Raw genomic sequence first — 19,310 nt, 5'->3', positions numbered from 1 at the left:
CTACAATATTTCTTGGCATATCCAAAATATTCTCTCCAGCCAACTGGATTCTATCAGGAGGTTTTTTTTGTGAAGAGAAAACAAAAATCAGGATTAGATAGTGCATCTGAGACATTAACTAGGTTGGCATACAGTTGCCAAATCCAGTAAATTGCCTGTAAATCTCATTGATTTCAGTTTAAGAATCAAATACTCTAGCTGAATGTTTCTAGAACTTTTAAGAGGAAACAAAAAGAATGTCCCTAAATTGTCAGAAATTGAGACCAGAGTAAAGTTTTATAGTATATTTGGGAAGTAGGGGGAAAACCACAGGGAACTAAGTGTTACTCAGAATTGATCTTTTTGCAATTAATAGAGCTAACTTAGCCATGTTTATGAATTTTAGTGGGTCTACTCTGAATACCATTCATTTTTTTTTTCAGAGGGGTTAAGCAGCTCAGGTGATTAAGCAGCTCAATCTTCCACCATTCCAGACTACTCTGTTAAAAAAAAAGAGGACACAATTATCCACAAAAAACAACTGAAATAAATTGGTAGTGTTCTAGAGAGTTCCAGTGCACTTCAACACTGCCTGTTCAGGAGAACTTCCTAGTTTCCATATGGAAGATGAACAGTTTACATTTTATTTCCCACATATACCCAAGAAATCCATATAATAGAAGGTAACTCTTCTAACATCCCTCCCCCCAGTTTGGAGACTTCCTAACTGAGGGCTACACCATCAAGGTCAAAAATGGGCCATAAATACGGTTTCCCTCTTATTCCACTGCCTGGCTGTATCAAACATGCCGTCAAACCTAAAATGAGATATCTTCTAAAACATCTGTCACAGGAAAACAAATAAATGATAGTCAGATGATGATGTGTGATTGGTTGACTCTGCATTACAGAGGGACTGCTAGTCTAAAGGTTTTTATTAAATATGAAAGCTTAAGATTTATGTTATAGGTGATAAGGCCAAGAATGCTGTAAAAGTGAAAAAAATATGGCAACAGTATGCAGTACATCACTGGCAAGATAATTATTTATATAAAAAGTTGGCATTCTTAGACTTCCAATACATAGCGGATGAAATTCATATATTCAAAGGAGACATAATAATAACCTGTCGCCTGGTGGTGATGGATATGTTTTTAATCCAAATGGCCACAATCTTCAGTCTACCTGTCACAAAGGGACAGGAAAAATTGGAATTTTCCTTTCATAATTCTTAAAGTTGAAAGAGAAAAACCTAGAAGCATGATAAGTGGCTCATTCCAGTGGACAGATGGACAGGCAATACTATAAAATGAGCACCACAGGGCCACTGCTAATGCTGTTTTCCCTCGTTACACTCTCAAACCCTATGACAGGAATAGCATCCTTTGCAATGAGCATCCCTGTTTTGTTAAAACAAAATCCCCCAAATAGACACTGTTAAGCAAAATGCATTTAAAGTATCTGAATATTGAAGTGAAAATCAGCCTACAGATATAAGCGGGGAAGTACTTCAGGTATTACTAGGAATGTTTGCCTTTGATGGTCTCCTTTGAGGCTCCCATTTCTAACTTCTATGATACCAGAATGACCTGTAGTTAGTTAATTTAAACAAATTCACTCAATCAGTCTGCACTAAAAATAAAATAAATGTATCATTCAAATCCAGTGGGGGGGGGGGTAGGAGTAATTTCATACAGGCTCTTTCATCTGCTTTCCCTCCACTGACGCTAAAGTCCACGCCACAGTTTCCTGGCTGCTTTGGGGTGATAAAGGCTTAATAAGTTGAGATACCTATGGCTCATTTGCCTGCACCTGCAGTTCTTTCACTCCTTCCTTTGCATGAGCTGCTGTTAAACCAAGAAACCTCAAATTAACCAATTTCCAATGTCACCTGAACCAGGAAACTATGGTTAGCAGCTTTGGAATAGGTTAGGGTACAAAATCATGGTTTGATGTTTCCCCAGTTTAGCAAATATATGATCATCTGTAATGGGCTTATCATTTAAATGATTTTCTCTCTAAAATTCAGATTAACTTGGCAAGAATTGTGGGCAGACTCTTTAAGAAACAAAACATTCTGTTCTCCAATTTGTATTATTGCAATTTCATTATATGTTCAGCAAATTTACAGTAGCAACCCTGATGAATTAATCATTTCCAATATGTCGGATCATATAAATAAAATATCAGCTCATGTGGAAAAATCAGTTGATCTACCCTTTTTTCAGGAAACTTGCTTGAAACAGATAAAGTGGTATTTTTCTGAAGAGTCACCATTGCATTCTCCACTGCTCTTCTGAAAATGCCATTTTTCAAGCATTCCCAAAGCATGTAGAATACTTTAGTTACTGCACTGGCTGGATGTGTGTTTGGAAAAGTCCACTGGAGGATCATGCCTCATGGAGACCCTAACATCTCTACATGCTAGTAGGAACTTTAAGTTTCAATTTCTCAACCTGAACTTTGTAGTTTTTAAAACCCAAATAAAGAGACTAATCAGAAATAAAATTGTCATTGCTTATGGATATCTGTATTTTCTCAAGTTCCCAGGATTCACCTTGTAATAGCACATTTTAACTGGACTCAAATATGGATAACGTATGTTTCCCTCATACAGCTCACTAACTTTTGAAAAGGGAATTAGGCAATTACAAAAAGTAAGAGACTGGCAGCGATAGAGATGCAATATGTAAAAGGAAAATGCAGGTCCTATGCAAGGCTTCCCAAACCAATTTTTAATATGACTCATTTGTCCTGCTGAAGCTCAGGAACAAGTGTGTCATTTGAAGTAATACAATCATTGGGTCTCCCTTAAAAATTAACTTCCCCCATATCCCACTCTCTCCACATGAAGTTTCATTCAAAGATAGCTAACACTAAGCAGCAAATGCAAGAACAGAAAGCCAAGTGGTATCTTTATTAAACCAACCTGTCCTTCCTTTCCCAGTTTTAGTTATTTGCATATTGTGTTGCCGGGGGGGGGGGGCACCATAGTATGCAACACAATATGTTGCTGAACTCCCATCAGGCAGCCAGCATGAATAATGGTCAGAGAGGATGGGAAGCTGTAGTCCAACAATTGTAGGACTTCAGGCTCCTTGTCTCTGTTTGTAGAAACACATATAAATTAGTTTCTTGGTGAAATTGCCATACTCTTGAATGACTGAAATCTGAGCTAGAGTACTGTGCTTTAAAGAAACTCTATTGCAGAAAGCTTTCTTTCCAAAAGAAGTACAGTGGTACCTCAGGTTAAGTACTTAATTCGTTCCAGTGGTCCGTTCTTAACCTGAAACTGTTCTTAACCTGAAGCACCACTTTAGCTAATGGGGCCTCCTGCTGCCGCCGTGCCGCTGGAGCCCGATTTCTGTTCTTATCCTGAAGCAAAGTTCTTAACCTGAAGCACTATTTCTGGGTTAGCGAAGTGTGTAACCTGAAGCGTATGTAACCTGAGGTACCACTGTATTTGACAACAATAGATATAACTCACACATCTTAGGACATACTACGCTATAGAAAGTCAACAGTAACAATCTTCTTACCAAAATATGTTGAGGCATCTGCCAAATTGAAATCCAGACCAGACATCTGGACAGCTTTCTTTACTTATCCTCCTTTCTCTCTCCAAATACTAACAAATTGGGGTGGGTGGGGAAAACGCTTGCCATTTGTAACCTGCTGTGGAATGGAGATAATGGAGCACTCGGCGTAATGTTATTAAGTAGTGACATGGATGCTATTTACCCATATAATTAATAAATAATGCCATAAATAGCCACATTAATGTGATCAGACATCAAAATTAAAAGCTAGCTTTTAATACAAGTCCAACTGGCTGCATTAGCTTATAAATTGTTTCTAGATGGAAGCCTGAGTAAAAACGTCATTCACAGTTCTAGCATACACGCAGCTGGTAATAATCTTATTGGTTAGAATGCATAGAATGAACAGTGATTAATTTCTGAGGAAAAATTACAATCCTGTTTCGGAAGGCCCTTATACCATAATTCCTGCTTAGTTCACAACTTTTTCACAATAAGTATGCGTGAGTGAATTGGCTTGATTTCATCCTACTTGCTTCTTCCATCCACATCCCTGACATCTGGACACTTAGAAGCTTGGGTTTGTAAGTTCATTGGGGCAGGGACCTTTCTTAAAATTCTTGTGCTATAAAGCACCTAGTGCACTAATGGTGCTGGACAAATCATGCAAGCTGGGAATAAGGGGTAATTTTGGCATACACATGGAGGGTACTTGAAACTGCCTGTACATGACTGCTCCTCTACACAGCAAGCCTTTGTGTGCGCACTGGCACAGCATGAAGATTGGCCCCGCCACATGGTTTGTCTCCATGCCACCTAAAGCGGCTTCCAGAAATGTCTGGCAGTGACATGAAAGCAAACTATACAGTGGGGACAAACATGAATGGTGACTGAGCTAGTTCATAGAAAACACCTCCCTGAGCTGAACTGCTATCATATGGAAACAGTATCCAATGGTCTCTGTGAGGCAGTTATATACAGTAGTGAGAATTAGTTAAATATAATTTATTTCAAAAGAGCTTGCTTCCTGTTAAGTGTCTTGCAGTCTCAGAACCTCTGTTGCAGAATGCCTAAGACAGCATTGTTAAACTGATTTACATTTTTGGCCCCTTCATTTGAAATGCATTTAACTTCTAAACTTCAGACGCCTTTGGGATGAAGCAAGGGTTTGCCCTACCATATCAAGCACAGCTCTGCAACACATACTGAATCTGAAAGGTACTGCTAGGAAGCTCTACAGTGACACCAATGCCAATCCCTGGTGATGACACTCAAGACACAGGTGTCCTCCTAATTGTTAGCATATAGGATCCACATAACTGAGCCTTAAGAAGCTCAAAATAATTGTATAGAATAGTAAAAGCCTCGAAATTTAACAAATTGCTAAAAGGCTTTAAAGGTAAAGGTAAAGGGACCCCTGACCGTTAGGTCCAGTCATGGCTGACTCTGGGGTTGCGGCACTCATCTTGCTTTATTGGCCAAGGGAACCAGCGTACAGCTTCCGGGTCATGTGGCCAGCATGACTAAGCCGCTTCTGGCGAACCAGAGCAGCGCATGGAAACGCCGTTTACCTTCCCGCTGGAGCGGTACCTATTTATCTACTTGCACTTAGATGTGCTTTCAAACTGCTAGATGGGCAGGAGCAGGGACCGAGCAATGGGAGCTCACCCCGTCACTGTACATCAATTCAGTGCAGTGTAGGGGAAAAAAAATGTGTGGCTTTTGTGATATAAACCCAATGGCAGGTATTCACATGTTTTACTGATAAAACTGGTTTAAAAGGTTCCCAGCACAGAATGTAAACAATATAGAATCTTAATTTGGAATAATGCAAGTGGATTACTGGTTTGTTCTACATGCCAATAGAATGATCTAGTACCATAAATATTCTACGGCAAGTATATGATGCCGTCCTAACAGTGGTTATTGGTTTTTAAAAGACATTAAAATAGTTTTGCATGAGAATTGAATTTAATAGGTTAGACAGGGACTAACCTTAAAGAATCCAATCCACTCAAATCCCCTTGAAGGCTGCAGCCGAATTTCATGCAAATATTAGAGAAGCAGCTAGGCACCTCAGATAGCAAGATGCTGAGTTCCTTTCTTTCCTAGATCTAAAACTAGGCAAAACAATGATACCTACTGCTAGACCTTTTTAAAGATACATCTTATGAAAGTTCTGATTTCAGGCTAAAAGTAAAATAAAATTAGACTAGGGTGGAGACTGCTGAGGAATTGAAAATACTTCCCTCTCACAGAAATTTGACACCTAGGCTCTCTTCATTTTCTGTGTCTTAAAAATTGCATTACGTAAAATCAAAGTTTGTATGTATTAAAAAAATTGAAGAGTTGTGTTTTTAAAAGCGTTCCAGATAAAACTAACATGCCAAATATACACAATTGATATTTATAAGGGGTGTTTTTAAGGGGGAGGGCAAAAAGCATTTGTAATAAAGGAGACCTTAAGTCATCCAAGATTTCTTTCTGAATTCTAAAAGCAGAAAAAATATATTGACTTTACCTATTTTGCTAAATAGTGTGCTTCACATTTCCCTTGTCTGCGTAAGTAGTCTCTATTACATATATGTACATACATCCAAACCATATCCAGATGTAAGGTATGTTTTACCATTATAAATCAATTTTGTACCTGGATTTATTTATTTTAATGTAAAGCACTTGTAAATCTATTAATAGAAAACTGTCTAAAAATGGAAAGGGCAGAAATAAAACATTTTAAACTACCATGAACAAGCAGAAAAAATATACTCCTTTCCAAATGAATGTTACAATATACGTAGTCATGGTTGTCTGAAAACAGCACATGTTGTATAAAGCTCCCAAGACGTTCTAGCACTTATAAACTCTTGGTTAACAAAGGGCACCAAAAGCTCTTAAAAAGGGAAATATTTTATTTCTTCTAAATTAATGCTTCTAAGCATTAGATTTCATCAGCTCCACTTAGGCTAAAAGTCCCAAAAGGTTCTCCTCCCGAAAACAGGCTATATTTTATGGGCAAACCAGGCTATCTAAATCTAGATAAAACTCATTGGCTTTGTAATCATCTATACATCTAAATCTATATGCAAATCAAATGCTCTCATGCATTAACGCATTCCAAAGCACCCAGGAGTGAGAGAGGCTCACGGCCTCTCCTAAGCCATTCATAGCCCTCAACTCCCCACCTTCTATTTCCCTTTCTTTATTTACACTAGAGGTACCTAAATAATTCACACTGCCTCCTTTTCAGGCTGAACATTCTTCTGTTGAAGCTTGCAATGAGCAATTGCAGGAACCAGATGGACACATGAATGCAGCAGGTGGGACAGATGGCAGACCGCCCTGTCTGACGCTGGCTGCCTCGGCTTGCACTGCTTTTTCCTTCCAGGTACATTATCATCAGTGTAGCAGAAAGTGCTATGCAAGAAAGGGGGAAGGGGGGGAGGAAGAGAATCTATGTACAAAACTATGGGAATGAGTTAAATAAATAGCCAGCTGCTCACTTGCATTTTCTAACCAAACACAGTTTCTTTAAAAAATAATAATAATCATGGGATGCATCGATCTTCTCAAAGAATCCCTCGTCCACCCTATTATTTCTTTTTTTACTGGCACATGGCTTAGAAACAGGTGTGATATAGGAGGTGATAAATAAGCCATTCCTAGAGCACGAATGCCTGTTGTCTTTGTCCACCTTACCAACAAAGGTCCATATAGTTAAAGCCATGGTTTTCCCAGTAGTGATGTATGGAAGTGAGAGCCGGACCATAAAGAAGGCTGATCGCCGAAGAATTCATGCTTTTGAATTATGGTGCTGGAGGAGACTCTTGAGAGTCCCATGGACTGCAAGAAGACCAAACCTATCCATTCTTAAGGAAATCAGCCCTGAGTGCTCACTAGATGGACAGATCCTGAAGCTGAGGCTCCAATACTTTGACCACCTCATGAGAAGAGAAGACTCCCTGGAAAAGACTCTGATGTTGGGAAAGATGGAGGGCACAAGGAGAAGGGGACAACAGAGGACGAGATGGTTGGATAGTGTTCTTGAAGCCACGAGCATGAGTTTGACCAAACTGCGGGAGGCAGTGGAAGACAGGAGTGTCTGGCGTGCTCTGGTCCATGGGGTCACGAAGAGTCGGACACGACTAAACGACTAAACAACAACAACAGAGCACGAATATTTACTGAAATATACGATGCACAAACAAAGCTGCTTCCTATTGTGGTTTCCAACTCCATTTTACCATTCGCAAACCATTATGCATTTGGTGATGTCAACTGATTTCTTAAAGAACTGTTCTGAGTTTCTGCCTGAAGCCATATTCCTTGTTACATGCAGCCCCTAAATCCCCACTAAAGACAAGGACAGTTTTAGGTGTACTGAATTTAGCCTAACTTCCAGCTTCGAGATACATACTATGGAAATCTTATTACAGTACAAATTTGGAGTCTTAAAATTACTGGAACCAATGGATACAGCAATACAGTACATACAAAGTATTTTCTTCATATAATGTAAAAATGAACAATATGGGCATGTTTTTGTGCACAGGTGACAGAAAATTCAAACTAATTTTCTATTTGTTTTCCTTCTACTTTTCTTTCTTGCACATTACTACACTTCACCAATGGTACCTATTTGTCCAGTCCCCAGGAGTTTATACACTTTCTGTCCTCTGAAGTGCACCATTCTTACATCAATGCAGACACGAGTTACCTTGTGTCATTAACGACACTTTCTGTATAGCAGGTTTTTAAAGTTTGGTCACTATCCCGTAATTATGATACAGTAACTTATCTCATGCTCTTTGCTCACTAAATAAATACTAATTCTAGTTGGTCAGAACAGCAGAAGAAGTGTTTGCTATAATTTGTAAGAAACATTGCAAGGTTGTGCAACTTACAGATTTAAAGAACCAGTTTGGATTGCATAAAACAGGAATTTGACAGGGTTTGTCTATATTAATAATTATCTAAATTGATAATGATCTGACCTAAATTGACAACAGCACTTGGAGAAAATGTGTACTCAAACGTTTTGGAAAAAAGAAGGAGGAGAAAGCTGTGAGGATGGGAAGAGAAGGAAAAATCACTGAAACCCTATTTAACACTCTTGATATATTTCTGACCTGGCACACAGAAAGCTCTATTTAAGATCTCGCGAGACAGTCTGCTCTCCTAGGATTTCCAGACCGATTTTGAGGCCAGAGAGGTTAAGCAGTTTGGATAAGCTTCAGATAAGCATGCAAACTTTTATACCCTTAGGAGTACTGGTCAAGGCCCTGAACCTTTAAGGCCCTGTTCACTTTTAATGCCAAGGCAAAAGAAAAGAAAGAAAGAAAGAGTTCAAGAATGATTTAATCAGCTATAGCCAGTGATGATATCAGGTACCAATTACCTTTAAAACAAAATATAGGACAGTAAAATCTTTATTTTGTTAACCCAAGTTACCAATGCAATATGCAGACTTTCAAGCTACACACAACTCTTCCTAAAATAAGCCATTCAGCATGCACATTTGTATGTGCCCACACATACACTTTTAGAGAATTGATATGGGGTCAATTTCTGTCAACAATTTTCTCCAATCCCCATATGGTAATATAGGATATTTTTACAGGCTATGTGATTATACTTGTTGCCCTGAGCTACTTCAGAAGGAAGGGCAGGATGTAATAAAAATAGTAACACAAATATATATTAGGGGATATCTACTCGTGATAGCAGGAGATCCTATGGTTAGAAAACCCGAATAGCAGTCATAGTGGTTGATATTCAGACTAAGTACCTGGAAATCAGAAGGGTGTGCATAAACCCATGTCATTGTCTGCAAGGTGGTACCTCAGTTTATGAACTTAATCCATTCCAGAAGTCCGTTCTTAAACCAAAACCGTTCTTAAACCAAGGCGTGCTTTGCCTAATGAGGCCTCCCGCCGCCGGTGCCCTTCCACCATTTGGATTCCATTCTTAGACCAAGGTAATGTTCTCAAACCAAGACACTATTTCCAGTTTTGTGGAGTTTGTAAACCAAATCGTTCTTTAACCGTACTGTTCTTAAACCGAGGTATGTCGCTCAGGGGAGAAAACTTACAGATACTATTTATATACTATATCCAAATAAGTTCCAGGTTGCTTGCATATATACAGTACTCACTGGGATGTTTTAGGCTGTCTTTCCATATGGTAACTTCTTTCCCATGCTCCCCACCAAAGGGACATTAATGAAAATAAATGAACTTTTCAGTACAACATCCAATATTCAGTGCAAAGGACTGTGGCTACAAACAAAATATATACTCTATTTATTATCATCTAAGTAGTACTATTGCGTGGACAGGCGGAGTCCCCAGATCCCGAGTGGTCCCCCCTGTCATGTGGAATAACGACTCTAGACAATGTGCTATGGGATTAAATTGGCCACAACTTTATTAAATTTCAAATGTGGGTAGACCTTGGCTCAGGCATTGGGCGTTCTCCCTCCCTAGTCCCCAGCCGGGGACCTAGGGAGCATCAGGGTTATCCAGTGTGTGGGGGGGGATGGGCCGGCTCTGGAGAACATATGTTCAAGCAGAGATAGCCGCCCCCGTTACGCCGCCGCAGGGGAGAGCAATGACGACCTTTCGGCGTACGGCCAAAGCCTCCCTTCAAAAACCCCTTTAACGGGGAACCCTGGTATCGCCGCCGCAAAGAGGAAGATGGACTAAAGGATTCCGCCCAAGGCCTGATACCGCCAAAGTTGTGACGTTTTGCTACGGGAAAGGCGAAACCTGCCAATGCAGGGAAATTCCTTTCCGGCCCTTTAACAGCGACCTTATCGTAGCAGCGCCCGCATACCTGTGGAGACAGGTTAACCTGCAAAACCTATGAAGAAAAGTTAACCTGCAAAAGAAGACATTAACTGAGGGTGGGTAGGGTGGGAGAAGCTCTGGAGCCAAGTGAGGATTAACAATTAAGATCCACCCTCTATTGTGTGGGCAGGTAATCCCTCCCCTTACCTGGGCTGGTTTCCCTGGCAACGCTTCCCCCAGGTGGGATTGGACAACTCACCGGGGTAGGCGGGGACCTCCAGGTATCCCACCTGAGGGAAGGCAAAGCCTATGCTGATGGGGCCACTCCAGATCCAGGGCTGCACGCGTCCACGCAAAAGGCGCCCCCCGTTTTAAGTGGGGAGCGGTCATTACCTAACCACATTACAGCTTAATAATCAAATAAAACCTATGCAAACATCATGTATTTTATTTGGTGGGGAGGGGGATATCTTTTAAAGTAAGTGGGTCTTGGTTCCATATTTTAACCCCAGTCCAGAAATGCAGATGTGCTCATAGCACCCAAAATGGAGGAGTAAGTCAATTTATGTGTGCTATCACTTCCTTCCTCCAATTTGAATAGAGAAACAATTTGAGGCACGGGAAGACTTTCAGTGCATTAACCAGTAAAGAGCACTGGTTTAGGTGAGGCAATGTGATTAAAAGCAACCATTTTTAGCAGAATGCTTTAGCTTACAGAAAATATTATTGCCATTACAATTTCACAAGCATTTATGTGTTTGTATAAAATGCCTTCTGAATAATTTCAAGCCTTCATGGGGCTCGAAATATAAGAATAAACTTCAAGTTGTCCTCTTCTCCCAAATTCTAGTTATTGGAGGGATTTATATCATGCCCTTCAATAACATTCCCTGTGGGGCTTTCAAAATTTCAGTTGTGCCTGTGTGGTGCTCACTTTTTGAAGGGAATAGGGACACAATCATGCACACATTTATACAGGTCGCTGTGCTTCTGGGATATCACTTTGTGACACAAGAACAGTATCAATGAACCTTTGGTTTAAGTGTTCTATGAAATGTATAAGTTTTTTCTCCAAAATCATAAAGGCCCTTAAAAAATGTGACTACTTTAACATAGCATATGCTCTGATAAATTGTACTTGATTTTTAATATAATTCTGACACATGTGTACTACACAATCCTATACATGCTTACTCAAAAGTATAAATCCACTGAATTCAATGTGATTTACTGGCAAGTGGATTTAGGATTGAAGACTTAACAGCACCTTTATATCAGAAATTGTTCTCGCTTCAAATAAATCTGTTTAACCATAATTATGTTCAGAAGCATGCACATTCATGTTTGTGCATGCATGCACACAGGGGGAAAGAGGACAACATAGTATCTGAAAAATAATTATTATGCCCCAATGCCGTTTTCAAAAAGGCAGCAGAAAATGTTTCTGCTTGGTGGGAAAAGAGCTGTACTTTTAAATTAGCTATATTGAATCTAGATACCATAATTCACCAAAGTGCACAGCTGCTACAATTGGGGTCAGAATTTCAAAGACGCTGAAACTCAGCATCCCCTACTTTTCTCAATGGGAGCTGCAGGGTGCACAGCAATTTTGAAAACCTAGCTGCTTTGTTACCAAGCACCTACACAAGATAGCTGGGCACTTTCCAAAATCTCTCAATATATTCAGGTGCTCAAATGAATACTGTGCCGTGTGTTTGTGTGGTTTCTCTGAGGTTGTCAAGAAAAGTCAGCCAGCTTAGACATTCATGTGCTGAGAGGAAATAACATAGACTATTTATTAATACTCTCTCACCTTAAATACACATTTTACTAAGAGACTAAATTGCTCAGGTCGGACAAAATACCAATTTATTACTGGGGAGCAATGAAGCCAACTCAGAAATTGTCACATTGATATTCTAGATAACAACAAGGGCAAAAATGTAGACCCTCTTATTCATCTGCAATGCAACCGAGGGTAAGGGAAGAGTGGAAGCTGGTAACCCTTAGCACAACTATACAACTACTAAGATCCACTTTTATTCAATTCCCATACCAAGTCCTGTCTTTTTGTTTAAGATAATACTTCTAAAGCTGTGTCCTGATGCATAAAATATAGACACTAAAATAACTAAAAAAAATCAGCACCAGATTTCTTTTTCAAAGCCTATTTATAATATTAGGATATTAAAACTATCAAAGTCATACATAAGAGACTGCATTCCTATCTATCTCCATTTCCTAAGTTACGTGTCCAGTCTGAAGACTGTAGTTTTGCTACTTTTAAGTTTTCGTTTTAGTTTATACTGGTGCTGGAAGCAAAGAATGTAGCTTCTATACCCTTCACATTCCATTTCAGGTCCCTGGTTCTTTTGAGTCCCATGGCTCAAGCTGTCTTGCCCCTAAAAATACCATTTCTGCTCTCCCACCCTACACTCAAACTTCGGCAAGACAGGAGTGACACCAGAGTTCCTTTGAACGCAGGAACATACAGTGGTACTTCGGGTTACATACGCTTCAGGTTACATACGCTTCAGGTTACAGACTCCGCTAACCCAGAAATAGTGCTTCAGGTTAAGAACTTTGCTTCAGGATGAGAACAGAAATCATGCTCCGGCGGCGCAGTGGCAGCAGGAGGCCCCATTAGCTAAAGTGGTGCTTCAGGTTAAGAACGAACCTCCGGAACGAATTAAATACTTAACCTGAGGTACCACTGTACTTATAAATTCATGAACTTTCTTCCAGACAAGAAAGAAAGAAATTTTATTATTTTTGAAAATAATAGAGGAATAACAAAAATGTGTTATTACTTATTTTTGAAGTGCTGAAAGAATATCCTTGGGTGCACATAAAACAAAATGCCAAATACCGGTAAATCTAGACTATTCAAGGGAAAACATACATAAAGGTAGAGGAGCAGAATATGAGAAGCAGCTGAACAGGACCATTGACATCGCCCACTGGACAGTGTTTAGTAAATAGAGTGTGCATGGTGACCGTGTGTTTCTATTTGACTGTCCTTGTAAAAGCAAGGCAGGGCTTTCTGTTTTTAGTGCACACTTTGGTTCAATGTTAATCCTGTTTTATGTTGTTCACACCTGCTACCGACTAGTAGCCTGCCACAAGTTTATGGCTTGTGCTGCTTTAAGTGAATCTCGGCTAACCCCACCTAGACCATCAACAAAAGTTGCCCTACTGAACCCAAAACAAAAGCTGATCTGAGTTTTAAAAGCTTTCTAAAATCACCATGATTCACATTCAGGTACTTTTCCTATTGTGTGTAGGGACTTGCACATTTTTTTCAGCAAAACGAAATACCTTTTAAAACTTTTTTTTTAAAAAAAAAAATTTTGCTACTATTATACATTTGGCATACATTCCATTCTGCCTAAGGAAAAATACGTATCTACTCCCATGTTGTAGAGGCCACATACATACTGACCTGCGACAAGAAGAACATTACTACCAGATGTAAACTTAGTAAATTTTGTAAGGACATTTGCATACATACAACTCAACCGGATGAGTTCTGATTTTGCTTGCGGTGGTTTGAATAAAGAATGAAGAATGGCACTGAAAGTGCAAACCCCATATAAATATGCAGTGTTATAAATATGCAAACCCCAAATAAAAATTGAGATCGTTTTCAGTGCCAATTAGAACACTGACATTTAAAGTGTAAGAAGGAGAGAGTGTGATATGTGTGCCCACACGCGCAATCAAGAGACCATTCTTCTCAGCTAGCCGTATAAGTTTCTGGAACATGCAAACACAGACACACAGAGAACTAAAAGTATTCTTACCTCCCATCTTCAGCATGATCCATTGAAAACAGATCTACAGGCCAAAATTTTATATAGCTTTATAAGCTTAAAGACTTAACAGTGCAGGCCCATGAAAGTCTTATTTTTTTCAGTTCGTCCTCCCTAGTAAATGTGCCTAAGGTTGCAACCTAAATCAATACCACAGGAAAAAATAATTTCCCTGTCACGCATCAGCCCCTTCCACTAAAAAGTGTAACATCACATCTCTAAACAGTATATTTTATATACTGGGTAGATACCAACTTTAGCATACCAGTTTGTTTTTCAGCGCTCTCTCGCTCTTTCTCATGACAGCCTTTACGCCCATTATTTGTGCTCACTACAATGCAACACCTTGGTAGCTACTATAGATGTTCCACCTTGCCCATTTACTCTCTGCTAATGAGGCCCAGTCAAATTATCTGACCCTAATATCTGCCCAGCACATGTTAAGAGCGCTGTCCTGAGACTGAAGAATAAGTGCATAGGAAGAGCATATTGATCCCTGCATCTATGCGTTGCCACAAAACATAGGAAGTTACAAAAGTCGCTTTTACTTGGTAATCTCCAGGGTTTCAGACTAGGATATTGCCATTTCTATGCCAGAGAATGAACCTGGGAATTTCTGCATGCAGAGCCGATGCTCTACCACTAAGCTACAACCCTTTCCTAAAACTAGGTCCTTTACACGCAAATAATGTCCTTTACCGTTGAGCTACATCCCTTCTCCAAGTTGTAGGACCACTGTCGCAGGAAACTGAGACAAGCATCTAATTTTAGACCTTCTCTTTTGAGGACTGTTGCCTATATAGCCTGTTTCTGCAGCCATGGGGCTGCTTTCATCTCACTTACTTCCACATGGTCCTCTTTTCCTGAGGTAGATGAGCACTGACTTCACAGCAGTTGCGCTCTCCATGGCACTGCAGAGTGAAGCTAGCCTACAACTGGAGACCAGATGACTCTATGTCATCATCCCTGATGTAATGTCTCTACTGTAGTCTGCACAGGGGGCAGAACAGTGTCTGCGCAGCCTCTTTCCAAGTCACACTGCAGCAACAGCAACAGAGAAGCCATAAGACAGCTCCTAGCCTTTCATCCCATGGTCTAATCTGTAGCCAACTGAATTCAGCCAGCCTTTTAAAGTGAAATCAGTGAATTTTCCATCAGCTCATACACAGCTGAGGGAGCGGGTGTGTGTGTGTGTGTGTCAAATAAAAGGTTTCCAGAAGGCCCACTTGGATGTGTCACACACCCAAAAATCTCTGCTGTTGTTATTGCTGCTAAAACTCCAGACCTACACTTACAAAATTTACCATCTTTTGCAACTTAAAAAAAAAAACCACAGAGATTTGAAAATAATAAGGCATTTTGAAAGCCCAAAAGTTAGCATTTCGGAACAGTTTAATCATACTTCAATGACATGGGCAAGGCTGTACAGCTACACGTTTATCCACGTCATTGGCAATAGTAACTTACCGATAATTTGGTATTTGTGGTTTGGAGTAATATTGTTGATTTCCAGGCAATGTTATTAGTGGCTGAAAGAAAACAGTGGTGTGCCCTGCTGCCTTCCAGCACTGCTTCCAAATATGCCTGCTTCAGGAGGAGATAAGACTACTTTATTTTGATTGCAGTGTTTTCCCCAGGCAGACAATTTTATTTCAGTTTGAATCTTTAAACCATTACATTTTCAGTGATGCATTTTTATATTTACAGTTGACATCTTCACAGAAGAATGAAACCTCTGAGCAACAGCTCTTAAAGCATGAAGTTTGCCTCAAGTAAGTACTTAAATTATTTTACACACAAATGGAGCCAGTTGTCTTTAGCTAAAATTTGATAAACCTTAAACTGAAGACCTTTCCTCTAAATGAAGGTCTCAAATTGTGAAAATAAACTTGCCAATGAAATATATATTTGCCCATACAAAGAGCCTATTGAAACCAGAATGGTTGGGACCATTTATCAGGTTGTCAACATTTTGCTCTTAAAAGTCCCACTCTCAGTTAAAGGTACAGAACAAGGGTGTCTCGATTAATTGAATGCTATTGACACAAATGGGTGACAGTGATCTCAATGAGGATAATGAATAAAAATCCCAAATCAATCAACTGTGGTTTATAGTACCATTTATCAACCTGAGTGCATCAAAGTTATCTGCACGCAGGAAGAGAAGCATAATAATGTTATAGTATGATATTAGAACAGCCTCAAAATAACATACTTCCCTAAGGATCAACTAAAAGGATCAACTAAAGCAGCGGCTTGTAATGCTAAATATTATATATATTTTAATTAATTGTATATAAAATTAGTCAAACCTCAAACAATGTCTTACCAAGTATGTGTTGTTTTTGTCCACTTAAGTGATGGTGTTAGTATCACTATATGTATATTGACTATACGTATATTGAGACTTTAAGGTTGCAGTTCTATACGCACTAATCTGGGAATAAGGCCCATTAAACTCAGTAGGATTTACCGGTACACCAGACCTGACATGCACAGAATCACACTATGGTACGAAATTAAAAATTTTTAGAAAGCTGCCTATATACTTCTCTTTATTTCATTTCATTTTTTTATAAACTAAAAAAGAGTAGACTTTTGTTTTGCTTTAAAAACCACCACAAAATAATTATACTGGGAAATATCACAATATTATATGACTTTTAGCTTTACATTATAGCGATGATTAAATTTCTAGTCTCACATTATTGAAAGCAATGATGGCTATGTCAGAATATAAAGTATGTGCTCCCTGGTAAGATTAGGACACACATTTAATAGAATGGATAAAGATGCTGAAATTTTCTGAAGAACGCTTGAAACAGATGTAGTCCACTTATCAAAAGAGCTGTTGTTGTTGCCAAGGGCTTCTTTCTCAATATATTCACCTGCACTTTAGTCAAGGTATTAAGTCCTCCCCTTCATTACTGCATACACACAAGCACCCTACTATTCAATTTAAATGGAAAAAAGGCATGACATGTCTAAAACATTTACTTTTGCTAATGTAAAAGTGTTGGCATTTTGCTCCATTCCTGATAAGCTGGTGCCAGTGGAAGTGATTATTCTTTTCTTATTCAAAGCATATCAGCAGCCGAAAGCACTCTCAATCTTATCAGGTGTATGAACAGTGCAGTTACTGAAAACAGTTTGTCCTGCTTCTCTCTCTTTCTGCCAGGCTATCAGATAAACCCAACTAACTAACTGTATTTACACACAATCAAACATAAGCTGTATCTTCGAAGAACTGTTGACTGATTTCAACATGCCACAGGTTTGCTGCTTGACACTGGTGACACAAAAATGCCAGCAGTGTGTATCCTCAAACTGCAATCATGGAAAAGGTCCCTCTATAAAAACATGCCAGAAACATACCAGAAAAAAGTGGGTGGCAGCAAGGCAACAAGAGGCCTTAGGAATTATCAACCTTGGTCTACTTCCCTCATTATAATGGCATCCCAGTATACTGGTATGATTTCATGGTGCGTGAGTCTTCTTTGACATTGAACACACATTTTCTCTATAGGGCGTTGCTTTTTATCATGCTCTTGGCTTGCTAATTCCCTTTAATTCATTTTTAATGTTTATTAGTAAACACAGAAAGCAACCACTCGAACTATGGAGATAGCATATGCAATAGAAATGCTTAAAATAAATATTAAATTTGATTACAAAGTGCATAATCCCTGCTCCACAGAAGGCAAAAGCTGTGGAGTGTGATTGCCCCCCATCCCATGCATCCCAGCTTCTTTTGCTGAATACCCTGGCAGAACAGAAAAACACAGGCACATACTACACCTGAGCCCATCTTGTGCTTCTACCTCAACTCCAGAAGCAGAATGAGCATCCTTTAGATTTGTAGGAAAACAATGAGATGAATTAAACCAAGTGTGCTGTGCTGTGTAATTCAGCCGATTGTTGCTTCTCCATCTGTGAAGCCATGGTCCCCTTGATTGATGGGACAGGTGTCACTCATACTAATGTAAACTGGTGGCAGTGGATGCTCAGCTCTTGCTAATATGACCCTAGTACTCCTGTAGAAAACCATTTTCTAATACAGTGATGATACTGTGCCTAGTTGTCTTCCTTCAGATATTGAAGTCCCATCTTCCACCTCTACTATTTCTGGGAAAATATAATGTAAAAGAAACAGACTTTCATGCTGTTTCAGAACATATGATCACCCCCTCTAGGCAGATGACTGCTGTCAGAATAAGCCACTTATGGAACAATTATTCGTTATTGGAATATTTAAACTGCTAACCTGGAAAATATATTTTTGCTGTGTAAATACTGTATAGTGTCCGTTATCAGTCAATACATTTATTTGCATGTTGATATTCGCCACCTTTCCAAATCTACCATTATATATTTCCCAATTTTGGACGCTCCACCTCCTTATTATGTCCCCCCGCCCCCATCTTAAATTTAAACAAACAAAGCAAATTATTTATTTGTTGGTTCACTAACCTACATGGACCAGGCTTGCCAAAATGAATTCCTCTGGTGTATATTTCAGCCATAATACCCTTTTCATCTGACATCACCTGGGAATATTTAAGGAAAAAAGAAGAGCCTTTAACTTAAGAATCAAACTAAAACCTGCAGTAAACCCCAAGTAATTACAATACGTAAAAAAGGTGTCTTGCAAACAAATAAAAAAGGCAACTGCACATCCATATATAAAGGTCAGCCCTTGCTTTCTAACAACTTAAGACATAAATTGAATGTTATTTCAAACAGCAGACTGAATGCAATGAACAACCATGTTCCATCGCGTACGATATTAATATTTTATTCACTATTGTTGGTAGGATATAGAAATGCAAAGAAAAACAAAACATTGCAGAAAATAGTGGACGTTTTCAGAAACCCAGGGTGTAAGAGCAGATAGCGTTGAAAAAGCCATCTCGTTCTCCCCCCCCCCCCGCCACACATTATGTTCTTATCTACTTGCATCTTTATAAGGGAAGGAATTTAACTATTGCTCTTGGGCAAGCCCACTTCACTTTATGTGTCTTTTATCCATTATATTTGTTACTGACTGTACATCTGTATGCTTTTAAGGAGATAAAAGTTTGAACTGAGGTCGTCTTGTTTCTGGCTGGCGCTCCACACATTTTTTTGCTATGTGGGTTTGAAAACAAGCATCCACAGATTGGCAACATGTTCTCATTCTAACTAGCCACAGC

The 19,310-nt window shown here is 39.3% G+C and overlaps 1 protein-coding gene across 20 annotated transcripts in view; it reads right to left on the bottom strand.

The window, feature by feature from the left end:
• Nucleotides 1-19,310, bottom strand: part of ESRRG (estrogen related receptor gamma) — a 478,583-nt gene that overhangs the window by 166,802 nt on the left and 292,471 nt on the right. For 7 of the 20 annotated variants that reach the window (XM_081854814.1, XM_081854803.1, XM_081854817.1 and 4 more), the window contains 2 exons: nucleotides 18,589-18,665; nucleotides 15,586-15,705 (listed from right to left, as the gene is read on the bottom strand). The exons of 6 other annotated variants lie outside the window; for them this stretch is intronic. In XM_081854814.1, the coding sequence (XP_081710940.1) occupies nucleotides 15,586-15,705; nucleotides 18,589-18,662 (194 nt within the window). In that variant the 5' untranslated portion in view covers nucleotides 18,663-18,665. Of the gene's footprint in view, nucleotides 1-3,518; nucleotides 3,631-6,739; nucleotides 6,758-15,585; nucleotides 15,706-18,588; nucleotides 18,666-19,310 lie in introns of those variants that run through there. 7 more of the 20 variants (XM_081854806.1, XM_081854823.1, XM_081854804.1 and 4 more) reach the window with 4 other exon arrangements.

The sequence above is a fragment of the Podarcis erhardii genome, assembly GCF_964252035.2.
Source record: "Podarcis erhardii genome assembly, chromosome: 3".
Taxonomy (NCBI): domain Eukaryota; kingdom Metazoa; phylum Chordata; class Lepidosauria; order Squamata; family Lacertidae; genus Podarcis; species Podarcis erhardii.
This window is presented reverse-complemented; position numbering and strand designations above follow the sequence as displayed.